The 22,169-nt window shown below is 49.2% G+C and overlaps 1 protein-coding gene across 1 annotated transcript in view; it reads left to right on the top strand.

Annotated features, from left to right (window-relative positions):
* SMURF1 (SMAD specific E3 ubiquitin protein ligase 1) overlaps positions 1-22,169 on the top strand; it is a 1,020,511-nt gene that overhangs the window by 680,197 nt on the left and 318,145 nt on the right. Inside the window, exon 10 of the mRNA XM_069645560.1 lies at positions 16,392-16,590. Coding sequence (XP_069501661.1) covers positions 16,392-16,590 — 199 coding nt within the window. The remainder of the gene's footprint in view (positions 1-16,391; positions 16,591-22,169) is intronic.

Below are 22,169 nucleotides of genomic sequence, written 5' to 3'. Positions count from 1 at the left end.
TCCCCTGGGAGGGCCTGTTCCTCTACGCGTTCCCTCCTTTGCCACTGCTAATCCGGCTCGTCAACCAGCTCAAGAGGTCACGGTGCAGGATGATCCTCGTCGCACCTGCGTGGCCGAGGTAGATATGGTTCCCGGACCTTCTGGACTTGTCAGCGTCCCCGCCAATCAAGCTGCCGGTGGACGCGGATCCAGGGAAGGAGGCGCCATCCTCCACCACGACCCGAAATCGCTGAACTTGCAGGCCTGGCTCCTGCAGCGCTAGAGTTTGGAGGATACGACATACCGGCCGACTGCAGAGAGGTTCTTGCAAAGGCCAGGGCGTCCTCGACTCTTAAATGCTACGGACACAAATGGAAGAGGTTCTCTGTCTGGTGCCACGCACAGAAGATTAACCCTCTACGGATTACGGCTCCCCAGGTACTGCCGTACCTGCTGACGCTGGCCAAAGCTGGACTGGCACACGCGTCCATCAAGATTCATCTTGCTGCGATCTCCCGATACACCAGAACCACGGGCCGGACGTCCTTGTGGTCTCATCGTCTGGTGAAAGAGTTCATGAAGGGACTGTTCAGATCGTTCCCGCCGGTGAAGGCGCCGGCCCCGGCGTGGGAGCTCAACGTGGTGCTGACCAAGCTCATGGGACCTCCGTTCGAGCCTCTGCACTCGGCCCCGTTGAAGTTTCTGTCGTGGAAAACAGCGTTTCTTGTGGCCATCACCTCCGCACGACGGGTGGGAGAGATCCAGGCCCTTTCCTGCAAGGCCCCGTACTTGACTTTTCACGACACGAGGGTAGTGCTCAGGACGCACCCATCCTTCATGCCCAAGGTACCGTCGGACTTCCATCTCAACGAACCTTTGGTGTTGCCTGTGTTCTTCCCGTCGCCTTCGTCGCCGGCTGAGAGGACTTTGCACTCGCTGGATGTGGCTAGAGCGCTGAAGTTCTACGTGGACCACACAAAGTGTTTTCGGAAGACGTCACAACTCTTTGTGAACTTTGGACCTGTCAATCAGGGGAAGGCTCTCTCGAAGGCTTCCATTTCCAGATGGCTCTCCGGCTGTATCATGTACTGTCATCGGTTGGCAAACTGACCGCTGCCTGGCCGTCCGAGAGCCCATTCCACCAGAGCGATCGCAGCTACCACGGCGTTCCTTTCTGGTGTGCCCCTGCTGGACATATGCAGGGCTGCTACGTGGAGGTCGACGCACACCTTCACGAAATTCTACTGCGTCGATCGGGATTCCAGGGAGGAGTCCAGGGTCGGCTAAGCAGTGCTGCGCAACCTGTTCGCCTGAGGTGAGCCTGGTGAGGAGGTAAGATTGCTCGATGTTGAGTTTGATGTAATGCTTAATGTTGAGCCTTTGCCACCTCCCGTGGTTGTGCATGTGTGTACTGCTATGTATTCTTTATTCATGAGCATGTGAATCCATGCCAGACCCCATGCTGGAGAAGGAACAAGTTACTTACCTGTAACTGTTGTTCTCCAGCATGGGTCTGGCATGGATTCACATGCGAACCCTCCCATCTACCCCTCGGCGGCTCTTCACTTGGTCATACTGCCACTTCACGTGCTTCCAAATCTGAAGATGGCTGCCAGAGGCGGTGCTTAGGTAGAGGGCAGTCATTGGCTGTGGTCAGTATGACGCAGAGACCAGTGATTGGTTATTACTACGAAAGACAGATCAGAAACGAAACTGATACTGGTTTTTTCTTTACCGAGGATTCCCAGCCTGACGGGGAATATTCATGAGCATGTGAATCCATGCCAGACCCATGCTGGAGAACAACAGTTACAGGTAAGTAACTTGTTCCTTCATCCACCTCCAATCTCTTCCTCTTGGGGGATTTCAACTTTCCGTTGGACTCCCGAGTCTAACATCCACTATTTTCATTGAACTGTGCACCTCTCTATCCCTCTCCATTCTACCTTCTGGTCCAACCCACTCTGCTGGATACACTCGCCACTTTTATACACTGCCTTCTCTCTCCTCCCCACTAGTCACCTCTCTCTTGGTCAGACCATTCTCTCCTCTCCGTCCACCTGTGTCCATTTGGCCCTCTGACCACGCCCCCAAAAGACCTGCCAACCTCTTTCACAAACATCCACCCGATGAAACGAGTGTCAGCTGCTGCCTTTGCTTCCTCTCTCATCCCACTTTGTCCCCCCACCTCAGATTCTACCACTGACTTTGCTCTCAGCAACCCCCACTTGGGCATCACCAACACTCTTGACATTCTTGCCCCAGTCATGAGGATCCGCCTGAAACCTGCCTCTAAGCATAACACCTGGTATGACTCCGAACTTGCGGACCTGAAACTAAAGTGCAGGGCGGCAGTACAGAAGTGGAAAACCTCAGGCTCATCCTCTGACAAACTGGCCTGCCGCCTGCTCCACAGGCAATACAGACTCCATCTGTGCTAAGAAAATAACCCACATACAGGCAGAGGTTTCCGGTGCATAGGACTACACGGCTGAACTTTTCAAGATCTGCAGGGAACTAGCCAACCCGTCCGTAGTCTAATCCACTTTTCCTTCCCAGGCCCTCTGCAACGCACTGGTCACTCACTTCCTCAAACTCCATCCTGAACATTCTTGTTACTCACCCTAGCAACCCATCCCTACCAGCCTTGCCTCCTTTGGCCCCTCACCCTCCTTCCTCCCTGTCCCCTGTCACACCTGAATAAATTACCAGAGTTGTCTGCTCATTGTAGGTCTCCTCTAAACAGGTTTCCCCTTGTTAATCCAGAACCATTAAGGAAAACGTTGGCTCTCTTGCCTCTGCTGATTTCTGCAACCAGTCTTTTGCCACTGGCTCTACCCCTAATCCCTCAAGCACTCCTTCATACTCTCCTGAAAAAATCTTCAGCAGACCCGTCCTGCCAACTACCGCCCTTACTCCTACATCCCATCTCCTTTTCTCCATTCTGTATGGGCGTACCTCAATAGGGATGGGAAACAGAATCTCTTTCACCAGAAAACATTTTCTTCACCTTTTAATCTTAGTTGTGCGTGGGGACGCAGCCCCGGAATCCTGCGCTCCCTTGTCTCCACCCACCGGCACCACTCCTCAGTCCTCTTTTCTGCGTTCATGAGTGAGGACTGATTTCACCAGCGCTCCTAGGTGAGGCCTCAAGCCTCGTAATTTCACGTGCAATTCCCCAGGATATTTCTTCCCCTTTTTTCAATAGTTAATTCTTTAGAATAAAGGTACTCTGTCCTCTAGTGCCACGCTCCTCCCCGGTGCATGTGAACAGCGGCAGGGTTCAGCAGGTTTCCGGCCTGCAAGGGTTCCTTCCCCACGTCGCATCCACATTCGCTCTGCCTGCGATGCCTTGGTCCAGATCACGGATGGTAGGGTCTGCTCAGCGTGCAACACGCTCACTCTGCGTTCGTTGAACTTCTTGGCCAGGTGGAGGGAGCTGTTCTCAAGATCACCACCGGAGAACCTTCAGGAGTATGTCAAGAGGAAGACTAGGCCAAAGGTAGGTGCCCTGTTCTCTTAGTCACCCCGTAAGGGTGACTCCTTCCCAGGGGGGCCTCCAAGCCAGAGGGGTCTACCAGGTCCGCAGATCAGCAGAGGGACTGAGGCTCCATAAGCTACCGGCCACCTGGCTGAGCAGTCCAAGAACCCTCCCGGTCCCACCACCGAGGGGCAGCAAGGCTCTAGTACTGGGGATCTCCCTCGAGGGGCTCTGCTTTTCTACCATGGTCGTTCTTGAGGGTGCACCTAAGCACAGTACCAGCACTACTGGTGTCATGGCTGAGGGCATTGTCTCCCAGGTCCCTACCTGAGGTGCAGGGAAGGCGGAGCCTTTCGCATTCAAGCATACAGGCGGAGACTGGTCCCATTACTACAGTCACCATGCAGCATATAAGTGGCGCATTACAGGATAAAATGGCTGCCAATCCAGATAAAATGGTGGCACTTATAGGGCTTTCCCATCCCAGCACGCAGGCGTTGGAATGCACATCAAGGTGGGATTGGCCAACGCCATTTACCTGGTCCACCTCATCCCTAACTGCATCTGCACTGGGGTGATCCACAGAACCTAGCTACATGAGGCAAGGGGCGGCGAGAGCACAGCAACAGATACAGGTCCAAGGACCCGATCCCACACCAGTGAGCACTTCACCAGTATGTAAGGACAGGTTCTTCGAGAAGTTCCTCACCCTCATGAGGTCGCCTCAAATGGACACCATACTCTGGGGGGTAGGGGGGGATCATCAAAGATATGCTTCCTCCTGTACTGCTTCAACCTCTTGGTCCATGCAGGCCCAGGTTCCTCCCCCTCCGCCCCCAGCACTGCCCCTCAGTGCACCATCGCTGCCTGCACCACCATCCAGCACTCCACCTGCAGCACCTAACCTGCAGAACTCAGCGGGGGACACTGACGACGACGATGAGGACCAGGACACTTCCTCCGCCACTAGGGTCTTCCATGAGAGGCTGGCCAACGTCGCAGAGTATCTGGGGATCCCGCAGATGCAGGTTGAGCAACCAGAGGCGGGGGTATTGGCATAGGTATTGACCCGCTGCTCACCCCCAGGGACAGGCATCCCGCTGCAAAAGGATGTTAAATCCTTGGTGAAGAAGGGCTGGTTAAAGCCACATTCTACACAGGCGTCTGGATGCCAAATACTGGCAGGCAGATGGGGGATTCCCTTCTGCTGTTGGTGAACTCTCAGCCTCATTTCTCAGTTATTGTGGCGGCTTCTATGAATTCTAAGCCACAAACCTCCACATCTGCCCCTACATCTGCCCTCCTAGGAAAGGAAGAAAAGCTCTCGAAGTGCTTTGGAAAGTAGATCTATTCCAACGCTACGCTCCACCTGCGACATGCCAATGCAGATGCCATGTTTGCAGCGGTGAACCAACAGCTTTGGCAGGAGATAGCAGACTTCCTCCATGAGTTTCCTGCACACAGCCTTGCAAGATTCAAGGCAGGTCTGGCAGAGACGAAGATAGTGGCCCAGGATATCATGGAGTTGACTGTGGCACATAGACACCTCAGGCAGGGCGATTTGTGAGCCAAGGCCATGGCTTTCCAAAGGCATGTGCCCTGACAATCAGCAAGGCGGCTACTTGGGCCTCTCCATCAGCCTTTTGCAAGCACTATTGCCTGCACGCTAGCGCCAGATCAGATGCAGCATTTGTCCTGGCAGTTTTAAGAAACTTGTTTTCATAAGAGGGGCAACTCTCCTCCCCAGGGCTTCATTATGTAGTAATCGCTGATACAGTTTGGAGGAAAGGGGACAGGCCTTAGGAGTTATTATAAGTTACTCACTGTAGTGACTAACGTACTCCTAGTCCCCTTTCCTCCTTATGACCCACCATCGTCCTCCTTAAAAGGAACCAGTGTCATTAGGCATTGAAACATAGCAGATGAGTCAAAGGGGACTGAGGAGTGGCGCCGGTGGGTGGACTCAAGGGAGCACATGTTACTGGGGCCACGACCCCGCACACCTCTAAATTTAAAGGGAAAGACCATTATTTCTGGTGAAAAAGGTTTCCCGTCCCTAGTGAGGGACGACCATACAGCATGGAGGAATCGGGACTATGAACTTAGGAGTAAGTTAGTCACTATGGTGAATAACTTCTAATATTTCCATCACCCCCTTCCTGGGGAAGCTGCTGAAGAAGCTGGCATTACCCCAACTCAACTCGCACACCAAACTTGTTGGTGGTCTCCATGACCATCGATCTGGATTCTGAGCATTCAGAGGCACGGAAACTGCTCTTCTGAACACCTGTGAACTGCTCGCATCTCTGGACTCCAAATACCCAGCTGTCCTCATCCTACTCTCTCTCCTCTTCCTTTGACAGTCAACCATTCCATCCTCATACAAATGGTCCACGATACACTTGGTATCTCGGAACGGGCACTGGATTGGCTGACATCCTTCCTAACTGACCGCTCTTCACAAGTCATCCTTGGCACCTTCTCCTCTCCTACTTCCTTCTCCACCTGTGGTGTTCCCCCTGGGTTCTGTCGTCTCCCCTTTCCACTTTAACATCTACCTTGCTTTACTTGCACGCCTCATCTCCTCATTTCCCCCCAACTTCCAGTGTTATGCAGACGACACAACGCTTTTTCAAACTTTCTGGTGACCCTTGTGCACCTTCCATCATTCCTGACTGCCTATCTGCCATTCAGTCCTGGTGCACCTCCAACAGTCTCTGCCTAAACGCCTGTAAAACTGAGATCCTTCCTATCGGACCCACAGCTCCATCCTTCTTCACCTCACTCTGGCCTTCTTTCTTGCGCTCTCACCCTGCTCCTTCTGAAGCCAGAAACCTTGGAGTCGTCTTCGCCTCTTCTCTGCTTCCTCCCTCTCACTCGGGATATTGCCAAGAAGTCCCACTTTCATCTCTTGTTAGGGAGCATTTACATTTCTGTGCCAATTCGCTTTAACCTTAGAGACCCCCAGCTCTTTTGCTGGACTCGGGGCTTTTTCATTTTTAATCCTGAATGAGTTGGACCTTTTTCTCAATCACTCATGTTTTCTCCTGACGATGATTTTCTGGGTTCCTTACTGTTTTATGGAGTCTGGTAAACTCCATAGGCATATGCTTTTACATTGACACACAGCACCCTTTGTGCAGTGCCACTGAGCAGCCATTGGACTTCTCTTAATGTTGAACTACCTTTTTCTTGAGTGAACTACTTTTCCAAGAATAGTAAGATGACCCCTGTCTGTCTTACTTTTACTTTATGGGTGCAACACACCCCAACCTATGTGGTGTTCTGGGGGGTGCTAAAATAGTGACTTTAACCCACTCCTTGTGTAACATTTTGTTACACTAACTCACTTGAATGGCTGGTGGCAGTGGTTTCTTTTTTACTACCTAGTGACATGCATCTGCAGGCTAATACCTGGGCTGCAGTGCTGCACCCGAGGATGACCATTTTCTCAAAATGGCCCCCGTCTTCTTTTTTGCCATTTCTTGTTTGTTAGGCTCCAATGTGTCTGGAAAGGCAGGAATAGAGGGACAGTCCCGAAACTTCACTGTCCTTTGTCTCTAGGTGTGTCTGAGTGAAGCCAGTTCCATTTGGCCAGCTGGCTGTCCTGGAGGAAAGCCATCTTGCTGTGTGATTGATAGCCTAGGGCTGTGAATGAATGGGAACTCGCATAAAACGTGAAGTCTTTGGGACTAAGAGCAGGGTCGACCACTGGAGGACAACAGCCAAAGCAGAAGACGAGAGAAGATGCCAGCAGCACACTCCTGGACTGCAAAGTGCTCGGTGAAGCCCTGCAGCTGTGCTGACCCCGTTTTCGAATCGACAGGTAAGACCTGTTAAGGACTTCTCCCTCCCTTACACTGGTGGGACCAATTAGCCTTGAGACTAACTCTATTTTGGTGAAACCCCCGACTTGCTGTACCTCGACCTCCTGTGAGTGCGTCGTCTCCCAAAGTGCAAATCTGGCCAAGTCTTCGTGGGCATCCAGAGTCCCCTCACCAGAGTCCAGGACCGAGGGATCAAGTAAAGTCTAACCAGAGCTTTTTGTTTTTCTTTGGTGCTGAGAAAAAGGCGCCAAAACCACAAAGAGCCGTGACACGGTGAAAATCCATTGCTGCAGAGTCCCTCTCTTGAGTGGTGCCGCAGCAGCCCGCCAGACATCCTCCCTTTAGTCACCACAACCGAGGACTAGGAACAAGGGTCTGCTGCATTGCAATCCAGCTGAAACAACTTCTTCATTTCAAAGTACTGTGGGTCTTGGGGTGCATTATCATTTTGCCATGTGGGGTGCTTCCTTTCTTTTGGGAGTAACATTTAACCCTGCACTAGGTTGACCTCAACTTACCTGCACTGGCCTTACAGCTTGTGCTTGCTAAAGGTGACTCCTCCTCTTGAGTTGCTGTGATTTCTCTTTTGAACACTGACTTTTAAAGAAAAATGTTCTAAAAAGAATCGCATCAGAACTTAGTCTTTGCCCGTTGACTTTGGCTGTCCTGGCGCCCTAAAGGCCTCCTCCTGAATCCATTGGCTTTGGCAGTGCTTGTTCCCTTACAGGTTTTAAATGTTGGACACGTTAATGCTGGCATAAAAGACTGCCTGCATCCCTTTTCGGGCAATCTGACTGTTCTGATAACCGATCAGTCTGTTCTGATCTACCCCTATCCTTTCTCTGAACATGTTTCACATATGAATGAATTACTCACCTGCTTTATTGTTCACTTTTTGAATGGAATCCTAACTTGGGATTAATGTTACAGCTAATTACTGCTTTTTAAAGAATTTCAATATCTTTGTGTATAAAGTATTACATAACTTTTTAATTGTGTAAGTGTTTTGGATACCTGTATTTACTGATTTCATTGTGCAGCTCTATAGCTCACATTACCCCTCTTAAGATAAGCCTGGCTGCTCAGTCACCCTACCAACTTGTGTAGTACAGGCCTATATTAAAAGGTGGGGTACCCAATGGCAAGAGACGTCTTGTGTAGTCCCACACCAGTTGGAATGCACTAGTTCTTACCTAACGGATGAAAAGGCGAACACCGACATCCAGTCATGAACAATCGCCAGTGCTTCCCCAAGGGAACCCAGACCCAAGCCTTCTCTGGAGGCATAAAGCTGAGGTTTCCTGTTGGAGAGTGTTGCAAACAAGTTTACAGTTGGAGTTCCCCACTCTGAAAAGATCTGGGACAGAACTTTAATGTTCAATTCCCACTTGTGGTTTGCAATGTATGAAAAAATATCACAATTAAATAAAGATCGTGAAGACTTGCATCTTATTATAGAACCCTTTCAATAATTTGAGGTTTTTTTTTGTCGTGTTGTAACGCATTTGTCTTGTTGGTATTGTGTGTCAATTGATTCCATTTTCAATAGATATAACATGTAACTGCCACTAATATGATAGGACTTTGTTTGCTTAAGGATATGATTTATAGTCGTTTCTATTACTTAATGTATATTTTAATGTTTTAATCCTGGAAGTTGTGATGTTATTGATATCCATATGTATTGGAAGGATACGTTTTTATAAATTTAAAAAATAAAAAAATGTGATTCTCTCAGAGGGATGCAGGCGCCTTTATGGCAGCAATAATAATGTTCAACAATTAATCTGTAAGGGAACAAGCATTGCCAAAGCAAATGGGTTCAGAAGGGGCCATTTAGGGAGCCAGAACAGCCAAAGTCAATGGGCCAGTTCAAAGTTCTGATGCTCTCTTAGAAAAAGTTTTTAAATGGTCAGTAGTTCAAATGGAAAATCACAGAAGTTCAAGAGGAGCCACCTTGAAGAAGCACAAGCTGGAAGGCCAGTGCAAGTGACTCTAAAGAGGGTAAAGTAGCACTCACAAAGTGAGGAAATGCCACAATTGGCAAAAGGTACCCCAAGCCCCACAGTTCATGTGAACTGAATAATTAGTTCCAGCTTGGATGCCTTCCTTGTTGCAGTGTTGTAGACCCTTGTTCCTGGTCCGTGGTGACGAAAGGTAGGACGTCTGGTGGGGTTCTGCGGCAGCACTCTAGAGAGGGGCTCCGCAGCAATGGGTTCTCCTTGATTCAGCTCCCTTTTGTAGTTTTGGTGGCTTTTTCTCAGCGCCAAAGAACGTACAGCTCTGTTAGAAGTTCCTTGATCCCTCAGCCCAGGACTCTAGTGAGGGGACTCTGGCCGTGGATTTCTTGCTTCTGTAGGGTCCTCTGGAGGCCCACAAAGATTTGGCTGGATTCGCACTTTGGGAGACAATGCACTCACAGGTGGGTCAATCATTCAGCAGGTCGGATGTCCTCCTGGACAGCCAGCCGGCTAATCTGAACAGGTTTCACTCAGGCTCACCTAGAAACAAAGGACCGGGAAGTTTCAGGACCCTCCCTCACTTCTTGCCTGTTCAGATAAACTGAAGCCCTGGCGGGCTTCAGTGCTGAAGCCCGCCAACAGCAAAATTCATAAAGGACTCCAACCCGATTCAAACTGAGTAAAAGCCCAGAAGGAACTAACTTACAAGAAATGGCAAAAAATAAGTTTGGTGGGGGGAGCATTTTGAGAAAAGCGTCACCGTTTGGTGCTGTATTGTAGCTGAGGAATGGCACAAGGTAGTAAAAAATAAACCACTACCTCCATCCATTCAAGTTAGTGTAACAGATGCTACATGAGAAGTGGGATAGGTTACTATGTAACTCCCAAGCACTCCACATAGTCTGGTGTGTTCTGGACCGACAAAAGAAAGGGTAAGTAAGACAGGAGTCATCTTACTATTCTTGGCAACAGTAGTTCACCGAAGAAAATGTAGTTAAACATTAAGAGAAGTCCAAAGGACTTCTCAGTGACACTGCACAAAAGGTGCTGTGTCACAATGCAAAAAGCAGATTGCTATGGTGTTTACCAGACTCCATTAAACAGTAAGAGAAACAAAAATCAGAGGCAGAGAAAATACATGAGGGAGTAAGAAAGTCCCACTCACTCAGGAGTTAAAATTAAAAAAAACCCAGAGTCCAGCAACAGAGCTAGGGGGTCTCTAGGGTTAATGGGAATTGGCACAGAAATGAAAATTCTCCTTAACACCACCTCTCTTCTTAATCCTTCGGTCGTTGTTGAAGCTGAGGTGAGTACACAACTGCACTCTAGTCTTCATATGTCCGTGGTGGCCATCCAGGTTCTGGTTCTGAGCGGAAACCTCCATTGGTATACCATCTGATCCAGTTGCCAGAGATTCACGATCTCTTGCACCAGAATGATCAACCGGTGTCCTCCCTCCCCACAATACCTCAGCTTGGCAGCCTGGTTCCTGAGGTCAGGACCTTAGCACAGCCCTGTATGTCAGAGGAGAATATATGCATCATCCAGAGGGCAAACACTTCTCATAAGCTCAGTACAGGACCAAATGGCTCAGTTTCTTTTACTGGTGCCTAGAAAAACAGTTTGCCATGCCTCAATAGTTTGTGCTCTTTCTTTCATATCGGACCTTGCATCTACAGGTATACATGTGTATTACTGTTGAAAATACTTGTCCACTGTTGTTACTTAGCTTAACATTGACTCATGTTCGTTCACCCTCACAAATCCAGTGATAAAAAGACATTTTGCTGGTGGTATTTACTTGTTTCCTGTTAAGCTGCCTCATCCTAAATGGGACCTCAATGTGGTGCTCAACACGCTTTGCAATAAACCTTTTCAACCCATGACAGTGGAGATGAAACGGCTTACATGGAAGGTGGCCTTTCTGGTCACCATTACTTCACCAGAAGAATAGGGGAGCTGCAGGCACTCTATTAAAGAACCTTTTTTAGCCTTCCATAAGGACAAGATGGTGCTCCGCACACACCCTTCCTCTATGCCGAAACTTTTCAGACTTTCATATTCAATTTCAGACAAATCGCCATACACTCTGTGTGCCTCTGTTCATGTTTAATAGTTACATATGATGATCTACATTCAATTTCGGCAGCTTAAATTTTGCTTTTCATTATTAAATATTCCATTATAAATGTTATTTCATCACTTGTAATTGAGCCTATTCAATTACACCACATTAAAGTTTGGCCGGCACGGGTTTCGCTTAGACGCCACTTGACCATTTGGTGATATCTACTGAGCTTCAAGGCTATTTTCCTTCTATTCTAGTACCAGAAAATTTACAATCTAGTTTAACTTATCACAATTAATTCTATTGATGAGTATCTGTATCTTCAAATCAAGCTACACCATAATGAAGAAATCAGACACCAAAGAGAAAAGAAAAAAATGATCACTTACAGGAATAGTATTTTTTTTTTAAAAACCTTGGCATCTCACTAAAAATGTAATTCATATCGTAAATGTCCATTAGTTAGCGCCACGTTGTTATTGTGAATTTAAAAGCATGTCTTTCTAATGCATAATTACACATTTAACTCATTTAACTCTTTAACTGCTGCCATGGGTATTTCCCCCAGTGCCAAGGCCTATTTTGGTGATTTTGGTATGTGGCCATTCAAAGCCTCGTAACGTTTTTGTTACATGAGATATCTCAGCCAAATTTGGCTCCTTTTTTTCCCACATCCTAGGTTGCTGTAGGGGGGCGAGAGAAAATAAGCAAAAAGGTGAACATTTTGGGTTTTTTCAAAAAATGCCAATAAAATTGTGTACAAAGAATCCTTCGATGTAAGAGCTAGGGACAAATGGTTTGCTGTGCTGAATTCCCCTCCCCACCCATTTGGGGTGGGAGGGGAGAGGGCCCCCAAAAATGGTGGGACAGGCCCCCCAAAGATGGTGGGGCAGTAAGGTTTGGTCACCCCGGGGCCAGATTGGCACATCAATGTGCCTCTCTGCACCAAGGGGAGTTGAGTTACCAAAGAAAAAATTTGAAAATGGTGGAACGCTTTTTAGGGGAGGCTGTGGGGCAACCCAAAGGGTCGGGGAATTTTCTAACGGGATGGGGCGTTGACCCCCTAACCCCCACCCGCAATGGAGTGGATGCCATGTCATGCAGCCCTCCCTGGGACCAGATATCTGCTCCTAGGAACGGACGCCTGAGCCCAGAGAGGAGTGCAGGACAGCCCCCCTTATCTGGGGAGGGCTACGTGAGATGGGCCCCTTATCTGGGGAGGGCTACGTGAGATGGGCCGCCCCTCCAATTGGGGTGGGGGTGGTGAGGTGCACCCCCCTTCACATTAGAAAATTCCACAGCGGTGTAGGGGGCCCCTCCGCCCCCACTAAAGGGCAGCCTGCCATTTTGAATTGTGTTCCTTGTTTACTATACCTGCCTTGGTGCGCAGAGGGGCACATTGGTGTGCCAAACTGGTGCTGGGGTGCCTTAACCTTACTGCCCCCCCCATTTTTGGGGGCCCTCTCCCCCCACCCCAAATGGAGGGCGGTGTACCTCACGCAGCCGTTTGTAGGAGGCCCAGGGAGGCCTGCATGAAGTGCCCCCGCCACCCATTTGGTGTGAGGGGGAGAGGGCCCCCAAAAATGGTGGGACAGGCCCTGCAGTGGGTGGGGCAGTGAGGTTTGGGCACCCTGGTGCCAGATTGGCACACCAATGTGCCCCTCTGCGCCAAGGCAAGTTTTGTAAACAAAGAAAAACATGGAAAATGGTACACTACACTTTAGGGTGGGCTGAGGGGCACCCTAAACCGCCAGGTAACTTTCTAATGTAATGGGGGGGTGACACTCTACCCCCCCCCCCCCACACCAAATGCAGGGGAGGGCATCTCATGCAGCCCTCCCTGGGGTCAGATGCCCCTTCCTAAAACCAGATATCTGCCCCCAGGGAGGGCTACAAGGGGTGCCCCATTTCCCCTTGTGGTGAGGGGGAGAGGCCCACCCCCCTTTTCTGTAAAATAAATCCCTGGTGGCTAGTGCCCCCCCACTCCCACCCAAAAGTCCCTCATTTTATTTGTATTTTTGCCCCCTTCCCTGGGGGCAGATGATCAGCCATCTGCCCCCAGGGTTTATTAGATATGTGCCCCCATGCTTTGGGGGCCGGGGGGAGAGGGCTGCTTACTGTAAGCAGCCCCCCCAAGCCTCCTACATCACAAACTTAACCCTGGTGGTCCAGTGGCCATTGCTGGTCACGTATCAAGCGCTCTGCGCCGATCCGTGACCAGCAATGCTTCAAAAATGGTGTCTTTGGAAAGGGGAGAATCTCCCCTTTGCAAAGACACCATATGTTGTACAATCCGTGGTGGTCTAGTGTGCCCCAGGGCCCCAAACCCTTCCCACCTCCCTTCGAGTTATTTAAAAAAAACATTTTTCACCCCTGGGGGCAGATGATCTCTGCCCCCAGGGGTCTCCACAGTCGTGGTGCCATGCTTTGGGGGATTGGAGGAGAGGGAGCTGCTTACCTCGTAAGCAGCCCCCCTCCCCCCTCCCCCCGCTCCCAAAACAGATCCCTGGTGGTCTAGTGCGCATTGCTGCCTGCGGATCGAGCTCTGCGCCCGATCCGCGGGCAGCAATGCTGTCACACAAGGTATCGTTGGAAAGGAGAATCGCCCCTTTCCAACGATACGTGCCTCGAGCTCCGGCTCGAAATACAGCCGGAGATCGAGGCAGAGTAAGGTGAACACTCACCTTCTGTTTTCGTCGCAGTGAAATTGAAGGAAATCCAACCCCGGGGCCATGAAGAGGAACCTCCTCCTCCTCACATAGCCCGGGGGTTGTATTACAGTTTTGTGCCTGAAAGGACGAGCTATCTCGTCCTTGGCAACAGGGAGGTAATCCCAAGGACGAGAGAGCTCGTCCTTGGCACTAATGAGGTTAATTCATTTCTCTCTGATGAACCCTGAACTTAGAAGACCACATTTTCACCACCACCATTTCTATCTCCAAGTTGTTCCGTAATTTTTTTTAATGTTTTTGGGTATACTCAACAAACAAAAATAGCACAAGGAAGATGAGGTATAGGAATCTGTGTCTGTGTTTTGAATTTCATATTAATCAGTCTATTTCTTTACCAGTTGTTTTCCCAGACCTTGCGTAAGACACCGAACGGGTCCTTCACAACCTTGACATTAGGAGGGCTCTAAAGTTCTATCTAGAAAGAACAAAATACTTCAGAACCTCCAACCTTTTGTCACATTTGGGAATCCAAAAGGATCAAGGGCCTCAAGCCTCCATTTTCCTGCTGGATAATCTCCTGCATTTCAGAAGTTTACACTGTTCAGGGACTTCAAGCCCCAATGGCATCCATGCACACCTGCAACTAAATGTTCTGTGGGGAAACTATCACTAAGGCTGCCACTTGGGCCTCTCCCTCAGTGTTTTGTAAACATTGTCTCGAGTGAAGTTCACGAGTGGATGCTCAGTTCAGTCAGGTGGTTCTTAAGAACCCCTCGAGTTGTTCCATCCTCCCAGTTTCTACGTATGGAGGAAAGGGGATGGGGACATAGCAGTAAAACAAAGTTACTCACCATAGTAACTAACATACTCCTAGTCCCCTTTCCTCCATATGCATGCCCGCCTTCCCCTCTAAAAGGTTCCATCATTTTGCTCATATGTCTTCCGACCTTGGCAATAGAAATGGGCTGAAGGGTGGTGCGCTGGGCAGGGCTCAAGTAGGTGGGGCTATAGCCACACCTAAAAATAAAAGGACATTATTTTTTGATGCTATCAAAAAGTGCTCCGGTCCTGTCCCAAAGGATGGAATATCACACAAGTATGGAGGAAAGAAGACTATGGTCTAGGAGTGGGTTAGTCACTTTGGTTTATAACTTCGTTTTTTCCCATCTTTCTGACAAATAATTCTCAAAGTTAATGTAGGAACAAAACCTCCCACACAAGTGAACGGTGAAAAGTGCAAAGCTTTTATGAGGAGATAAAAAAATGGACCCCCGAAGTAGACCTAATAGCCTCAAAATATGATCTGAATGTAGTTCTACCACGGGCTCTTGCTTCCACCTTTTAAACAGATTCATACATGTGGGTAACGTTTAGCATTGCAGGTCGCCTTGGTAACCACATTCACTTCTATCAGGATGGCAAGTTAGTTCCTGGGTTGTCGGTGTATGTGCCTTTCCCAAATATCCATAGAGATAGGGTAGTGTTTAAAACCTAATCTTGGTCTTTGCCAAAGGTAATTTTCAATTTTCATGCCTATCAAATGATGAACTTCCGGTAGTCTTCAAAGATTCAGTCCAAGGCCGAACAAAGTGCATATGCTAAATTTTGGAAACCTGCTATGTAACATTTAACTAAAATAAGACATTGTGATCGCTATACAGTTCATTGGTTTGCTGTAAGGAACAATGTATGTGTATCACATAGGCTATAGATGGAATCTACAGTTTAAAGAGCAATCCTTTATAATGGCGAACAACACTAGAACTCAAACCTAGGGCCCGGTCCCAAGAACTATATGGGAAACAATCGCATATTTAGCAAATATGCCATTGCTTAATATTTGCAAAGTGGTTAGTGTAAATGTTCACCAAGCATTTCATGGCTATTAAATCCAGAGCGGATTCTTTGGTGGGACAGGGTGGTCTAAAAAAATAATTAAAGTTTATCACACGGGTTGTGTGTAGAAATGGGTCTGAAGTAGTATATACATTTATGTGCTTGCTTTTGGGAGACTTTATTTCCTTTGGTTTATAGATTTTTAAATCCTTACCCTTGGTAGGTGTAAAAAGGCCATCGGCATATGGTGTCTATTCTGACGGTTGTTGTAGGTGCATGAATTTTAGAGGCATTTAGGGAACCATGCAGCTGTCGACACCCATTTCAAACTCCCTAAAAAAACAAGTGCAGTAATCTGTATAGACCCCTATATGGCTAATTATGTACCGTGAGTTTAATAGATGCTGCCTGATACTGTTGGGTAAGTAATGTTTACGTACGCATTGTGAAAATTAGCACCAAGTATTTCTGCTGCATCATTGCAATGATGAACCATTCCCCTACATAAGTAGCGCAAGAGTAATTTAATCGTCTCCTCTGTAACCTTGTATTCTTCTGTGTTCGCAGCCATCAATCCCAGTTAAAGGAACCAAGCCAATCTGTGCATATGCAAACTGAGGGGTCTTTGGAAGACGAGGAGCTGCCTGCACAGAGATATGAACGGGACTTAGTACAGAAACTTAAAGTCTTAAGACATGAACTGTCGCTGCAGCAACCGCAAGCTGGTCATTGTAGAATTGAAGTATCTAGAGAAGAAATCTTTGAGGTATCTAACAAATGGTGCTACTTTATTAACCGCTTGGAAATGCCTAGATGTCCTTTTTAAGGTTTTGTAGATAGTGTTGCGTTGCACTTCTTGATTAGCCAAAGTAAAAGCACCTCCTGAATTCCATAATTCAGAACTGAATTGAGCAACATACTACGCTATAAAGCTTGGCTGATTCCTGAAACATTGGAAGGTGCTATACTTTGAATTTACCTGGTGTCATTGACCAGATCTCAAGTTATTTTGTTTTCCATTTCCCTTCCCAAAACCCATTTTACCCAGCAGTGATTACGATGTACAGGCCCCATGATGTTTGGTAACCATTAGGCTGTATTCGCTGAGCCCCTCATCCCATCTATTATAATTAGATTTTAACATACTGGTATGTCCCATTCCCTTTCCTCCATCCTTGTGGGCATCCCATGGCTTGGGTACGGTACCGGAAACTTGTGGCAGTGAACAAAGTAAGCCTCCCTTTTAAATTTAGTCTAGCATGCGTGGTGCAGCCCTGGCCGTGGAACCGCCACTCCCCGCGCCCCCCAACACCCTCCGGGGCCTCATCTCAGTCCCCTTTTTATGCAAGGATTGGAACCGACCTGGCAGCTTGCACAGGCTTTCTTTTTTGGAGCTACGCGTGCTTCCCCAGATTTTTGCTGGAATATCACTACATCTTTCGGTGCCTTGCCTCGCCGGCACATGTCGTTTGCATGAGGTTTCATCAGTTGCACATTGTGCGACTGTTCTCTTCTGCCATCAGACCCCCCACGCCCTCTGTCTGGAATGCCTGTAGCCTGATCATCTCTGGGATGCATGCGCAATGGGTGGCTCTCTCGTGCCATGGTCCTTGTAGAATAAACTGTCTTGCTGGAGGGAGATCTTCAACACTTCACCTCCGAAGCATCTGGTGTCAAGGTCGTCTTGTCAGGAGATGAATCACCTGTTTTCTAAGGCACCCCAGGCCGGACACTCCTTCTCAGGTCGCTGGTGGAAGGGGTCTTCAGGCCCTGTTACAGGGGGCAGGCCTGAGGCTGTCAATGTTAAAGGCCCCCATGCCCGAGGGGGGGGCTTTCGGGCCTGCCTCCGGGGGGCTTCCTAGCTCTCAACACACTGGGGTGCAAGGGGCCTTCAGGCTCTAGAGCTAGGTGCAAGCCCTGAGGGGCAGTCCTGTACTCAGTTATCAGTTCTCTAGCTGATGGCAAAGGACCTTCCAGAGCTTTCTCAGAGGTCAGCGCAGTTCCTCGGGTCGGCCCATAATCAGCCTGTGACTTGCACCAATGTTGGACCCTACTCGGGACCCCGGGCCTTCGAGCCTTCTGCCCCAGGGCGTGACACAAGCCCACAAAATGGCACACAAGCACGTGGTGAAGCCTGCACGTTCGGCAGCCATTTCAGAGCCAGACATTAGACCGCCTGTGGCCCCTTCACCCTCGCAGTGGGCAGCGCAAGGGAGAAACGGCCTGCTTTTCCCAGGGCTTGGCTCTGGCACGTAGCCCAACACTGTGTGTACAAGACAGCCCTTCGAGTACCCCTCTCAGGTGCCTAGGCATTCCGCATAGGACAGAAGGCCTAGCGCTGAAGAGGGCCGTGCCCCCGCTCCTTCACTGCATACCGACAAACCAGAGTGTGAGGACAGGTACTCCAAACACTTCCTGCTCCTCATGCGGTTGCAGCAGATGGCGTGCTTCCTGAAGGAGCTCATCAAGGATGTCCTTCCTCAAGTGTTGCCCCCAGGCAACCCTTTTTGGTGCTCCCGCTGCCAGACCAGGTTCAGTAGGAACTGGCGGTCCTAGCAGTGGTCCTGTCACTTCCAGCAACATCCAGTACGGGCAGAGGGGCGTGGCTACAGAGCCATGAGATGGGATGTGACTCTGTGGTGCTCCTGCCGATCCTTAATGATCCTGAAGAGAAGATTTGCTTGAAGCTGTCTAGGATGCGGAACTTTGGATCTGCGGATTCATGAATGATCCAGGCACAACATGATCATAATTTCGGAGTGAACCGCAGTACAAGCTGGGAGCTGGAGAAGAGTTGCAGCACCACAACAACAAAGTAACAAGATGGCGGCCGGACGAGAACAAAGGACTGAGCCGACATGCCACGGCAAGGAATGAAGAGGGCCTGTGACACGGTTGCGGCTGGATCAGACCCCGTCCGGCTGGAAACAAAGGAGTGGAAAAGGACGGAAAGCAGGCTTGCAGATAAGCACAGTGCTGATGAGCGTACAAGCCCGTACAGAAACTGGAAAGCAGGCAGGCAGAAGGGACAGAGCCTACCCAGAGGGTCCAAGGTGTGGGTATTCTCGCGCCGGAGCTCCCGGCACTACGTGCCCTACACAGGACAATCCGGGAGGAGAACCGAAGGTGCCCGGACATTGCATCATGTCATTAGGGCTGTAAATAGTTGCAGACTAAATTCACGGCCGCCGATGCACTAGCACGTCATGCGAATGGAGACAAAAGTGTAACAATTGAAAGGATCGGACGCATATCATCAAGTAAGCCTGGAATCGGAGACCATAGAGGGTTGCGTGGCAAAACCCTATGGGGAACTTCAATGTAATTGCTTTGGATACTTTTCAGGCGATACTGTAACAGGCTCCAGGAAGACTAGGACGGAGGCTCTGAAGCCAGGAAAGTGACTAAGACTTGGAAAACAGCGGAGTCCCACATGCAGGTAAGGCGCAGTAAGTGCATTACACTGGGTGAGATCCTCGGGTGAGATCGTATACAGAAGACGATCACACGAGGCAAGAAACACTGAACTCAAGACGGAGGAAGTTGCCATTTAACTGCCAAAGCCCACACGCACAGGGGGAGGGAGCGATCCATTCCGAGAACCACTGCAGTTACATCTGGAAGAATACAGCAACCCAATCCGGTTGTAGATGGATGCAGGTACACATGGCCACTGGCGCAGCTGGTAAACGGTATTCAGTGTAACAAGAGTAACGATCGGAGGCATTACATCGAGGAAAGTCCGAAACCAAGATTGCATAGGGTTACAGGAGAGAACCCTCCCGCGAAAGCCGAAATAAGTACATTGGACACTTTACAAGGTGATACAGTACCAGGCACTGGGAAGGCAGGGACTGAGCCTCCCGTAATCTTGAAACTGATCAGTAAATAAGGAGCGACAGAATACCATACACGTAGGAGGCACAGAAAGTGCACTATACTGGGATAGACTGGTGCATGCGGCAGACAGCCAACAACATTGGGAAATACTGCACGTAAGTTAGAACAAAGAGCTACTGGACTGCCGCGTCCAGTACATAGAGAGGGGGAAAGGCATATTGCTTTCTGCTGCACAGGGGAGGGAAGATAAGGCGGCACGACCCGGGCAGAAGATAGTACTGTGACAATACAGACGGAGGAGCAAATTGATGCCCTGGATCCAGGCAGCACAGCCGGGAAGGAAGGAAGCCAGGGCAGAATGAGGAAGAAGTGTTGGCTGACAACAGGAGCAGAGGGCCGGGGCGGTGTAAGGAAGTGCCTAGGCTCTTGAAACAGCTATATGGACATAACTAGATTTACCATAACTTCGGCTCCCACAAAATACGCCAGAGCACACAATCCCTGAAGGACGCAACATCACGGGCCACATCCACACCCAGAGCGCTCCTGCCTTCTGGAAGAGACCAAGCTATTCAAGTGAGCTGACATATAGGTGGGGCGGTGCCGTTGGGAGCTTGATGGTATAGCAGCTCCGAGGAGAGGCAGCAGAACCCGGGAGAGAGCATAGGAATCAAGCATGGTTTGTGATCTATAGGCTCCGCTGGAGCAGGACAGCCTGGACCCGGAAGGGGTATTTACCCAATAAAACCAAGATGTGCCATGCTCACGGGAAACAGCAACAAATACGTCAAGGTGGTAACCACTGGGGCTGTTGGAAGCCAGTGGCAAGTACTAGGACAGTGCTGAAATACACAAGAGGGTGGGGTAACAGTGTATGGTGGAAGGCTGAGTGGACCGATACACTACCACCAGACTCCTGAGACTCCCACTGAAGCACCGGCAGACACAGGGGTGATGTGGAGGGTGCAGGAGATATAAACAGTGAATCCCCACTAAGAGTTATACTTCGAGGTGACGCCAGAGCAGGCAGTGGGCTTCAAGACCAGTACAAACCCCAAGAAGGTATATGGAAACAGTGTGCTAAACGGAATGACCACAAGGACATCACTCAACACGGTACCACAATAGACGAGAAACTGCACCATGCTGAACTTGGCAGATGAGAGCGCCACAGTGCAGGTGAGCACAACAATGGCATCTAAGTCAAACAAGAACAAAGGAAAGCAATCATCTATAGATGTATTTGCCAAACCTGCACAAATGGTGGACTGTGCAAAATCAACAGCGCAAGAGGCACGAGAAGAGGCCCCCAAGCGGAACGACCAACGGATACTAGAAGCCTTAGCTGAGCTGAAGTCCGCATTGGAATTTATAATCGACGCAAACAGTATTGTTGTGAAATTGAGGTGAAAGCCAACACAAGCAGTTGCAAAGAAAACTCCCAGGAAGTCTGCATACTGCAGCAGCAAGTGCGGAATCTCGAAAGCAAAGCAGAGGTGGCGGTAGGCCGAGCACGAATAAACAATGTACAGATTGTTGGGCTACCGGAAGGCAAGGAAGGTCCAAACCCGACGGACTTCATTGAAAATATGCTGTTGCAGGAAATGGGGGTTGGGACACTCACCCAAGGGTTCACAGTGGAAAGAGTGCGTATGGCACTGACAAGGAAACCACTGCCAGGAGCCCCACCCTGGCCGATAATAGCCAAGATACAAAATTACGAGGACAGGGAAAGAATCTTGGAACACTTTCGGAAAGGAGGAACGATCTGCTGGGCATCAGCGACCATCACGGCATACCCAGATTATACTGGTGCAGAAGCAAAGGATGAACTGTGGCAGTCAAGAGGCGGCTACGTGCAGCTAACCTTAAATACATGTATCCGGCAAAAATGATGGTCCTACATAGACTGCGCTAGTTTTTTCGAGACTCCGGAAGAGGTGGACAAGTGGATGGACACGATGAACATGCCGACTGAGGAAGGAGACTAGGCGAGAAGCAATAGTGATAAGTGAATCTGCAATGTTTAAACAATGTACATTTGAGCCGCTCAGTGGCCATTGCGTAATAATCCGATATTGACAATTGAGTTGGAAAGTTGAATGCTAATTTCAGTCAGCTGATTGCAGGAATCACTGGTGCTGCTTTGAACTAAGCGGTGCCAGGAATCACGCTATCGCCAACATTTATTTATACACTTTAGGATACTGGTAGTCCGGGATCCTCCTGCTGCACTCCAAATACTGGCATTAGTGCTGGAATAGGAGCAAGATGTGGGAGGCCTGAGCTCTGGATTCTGAGTTGGGCAACCGTTGGGAACTGTTGGGGAGGGGGTGGGAAGCGAGTTGGGGTAGTTAGAGGGGAGTTGGCCTACAGAATCTCACAGTGGAAGGAGGGCGAAGGTGACAATTGGAGAGTGAGAATGGAAACGTTTAAAGAAGATGGGTGAACTTAAAGTAACCTGGAATGTCAGTCTTGAATAGCTACATTAAGAGGAATCTGGTA

The sequence above is a fragment of the Ambystoma mexicanum genome, chromosome 2p (assembly GCF_040938575.1).
Source record: "Ambystoma mexicanum isolate Mex_15411 chromosome 2p, UKY_AmexF1_1, whole genome shotgun sequence".
Lineage (NCBI taxonomy): Eukaryota > Metazoa > Chordata > Amphibia > Caudata > Ambystomatidae > Ambystoma > Ambystoma mexicanum.
Note: the sequence above shows the minus strand (reverse complement) of the source record. Positions and strands in the feature narration are given on the sequence as shown.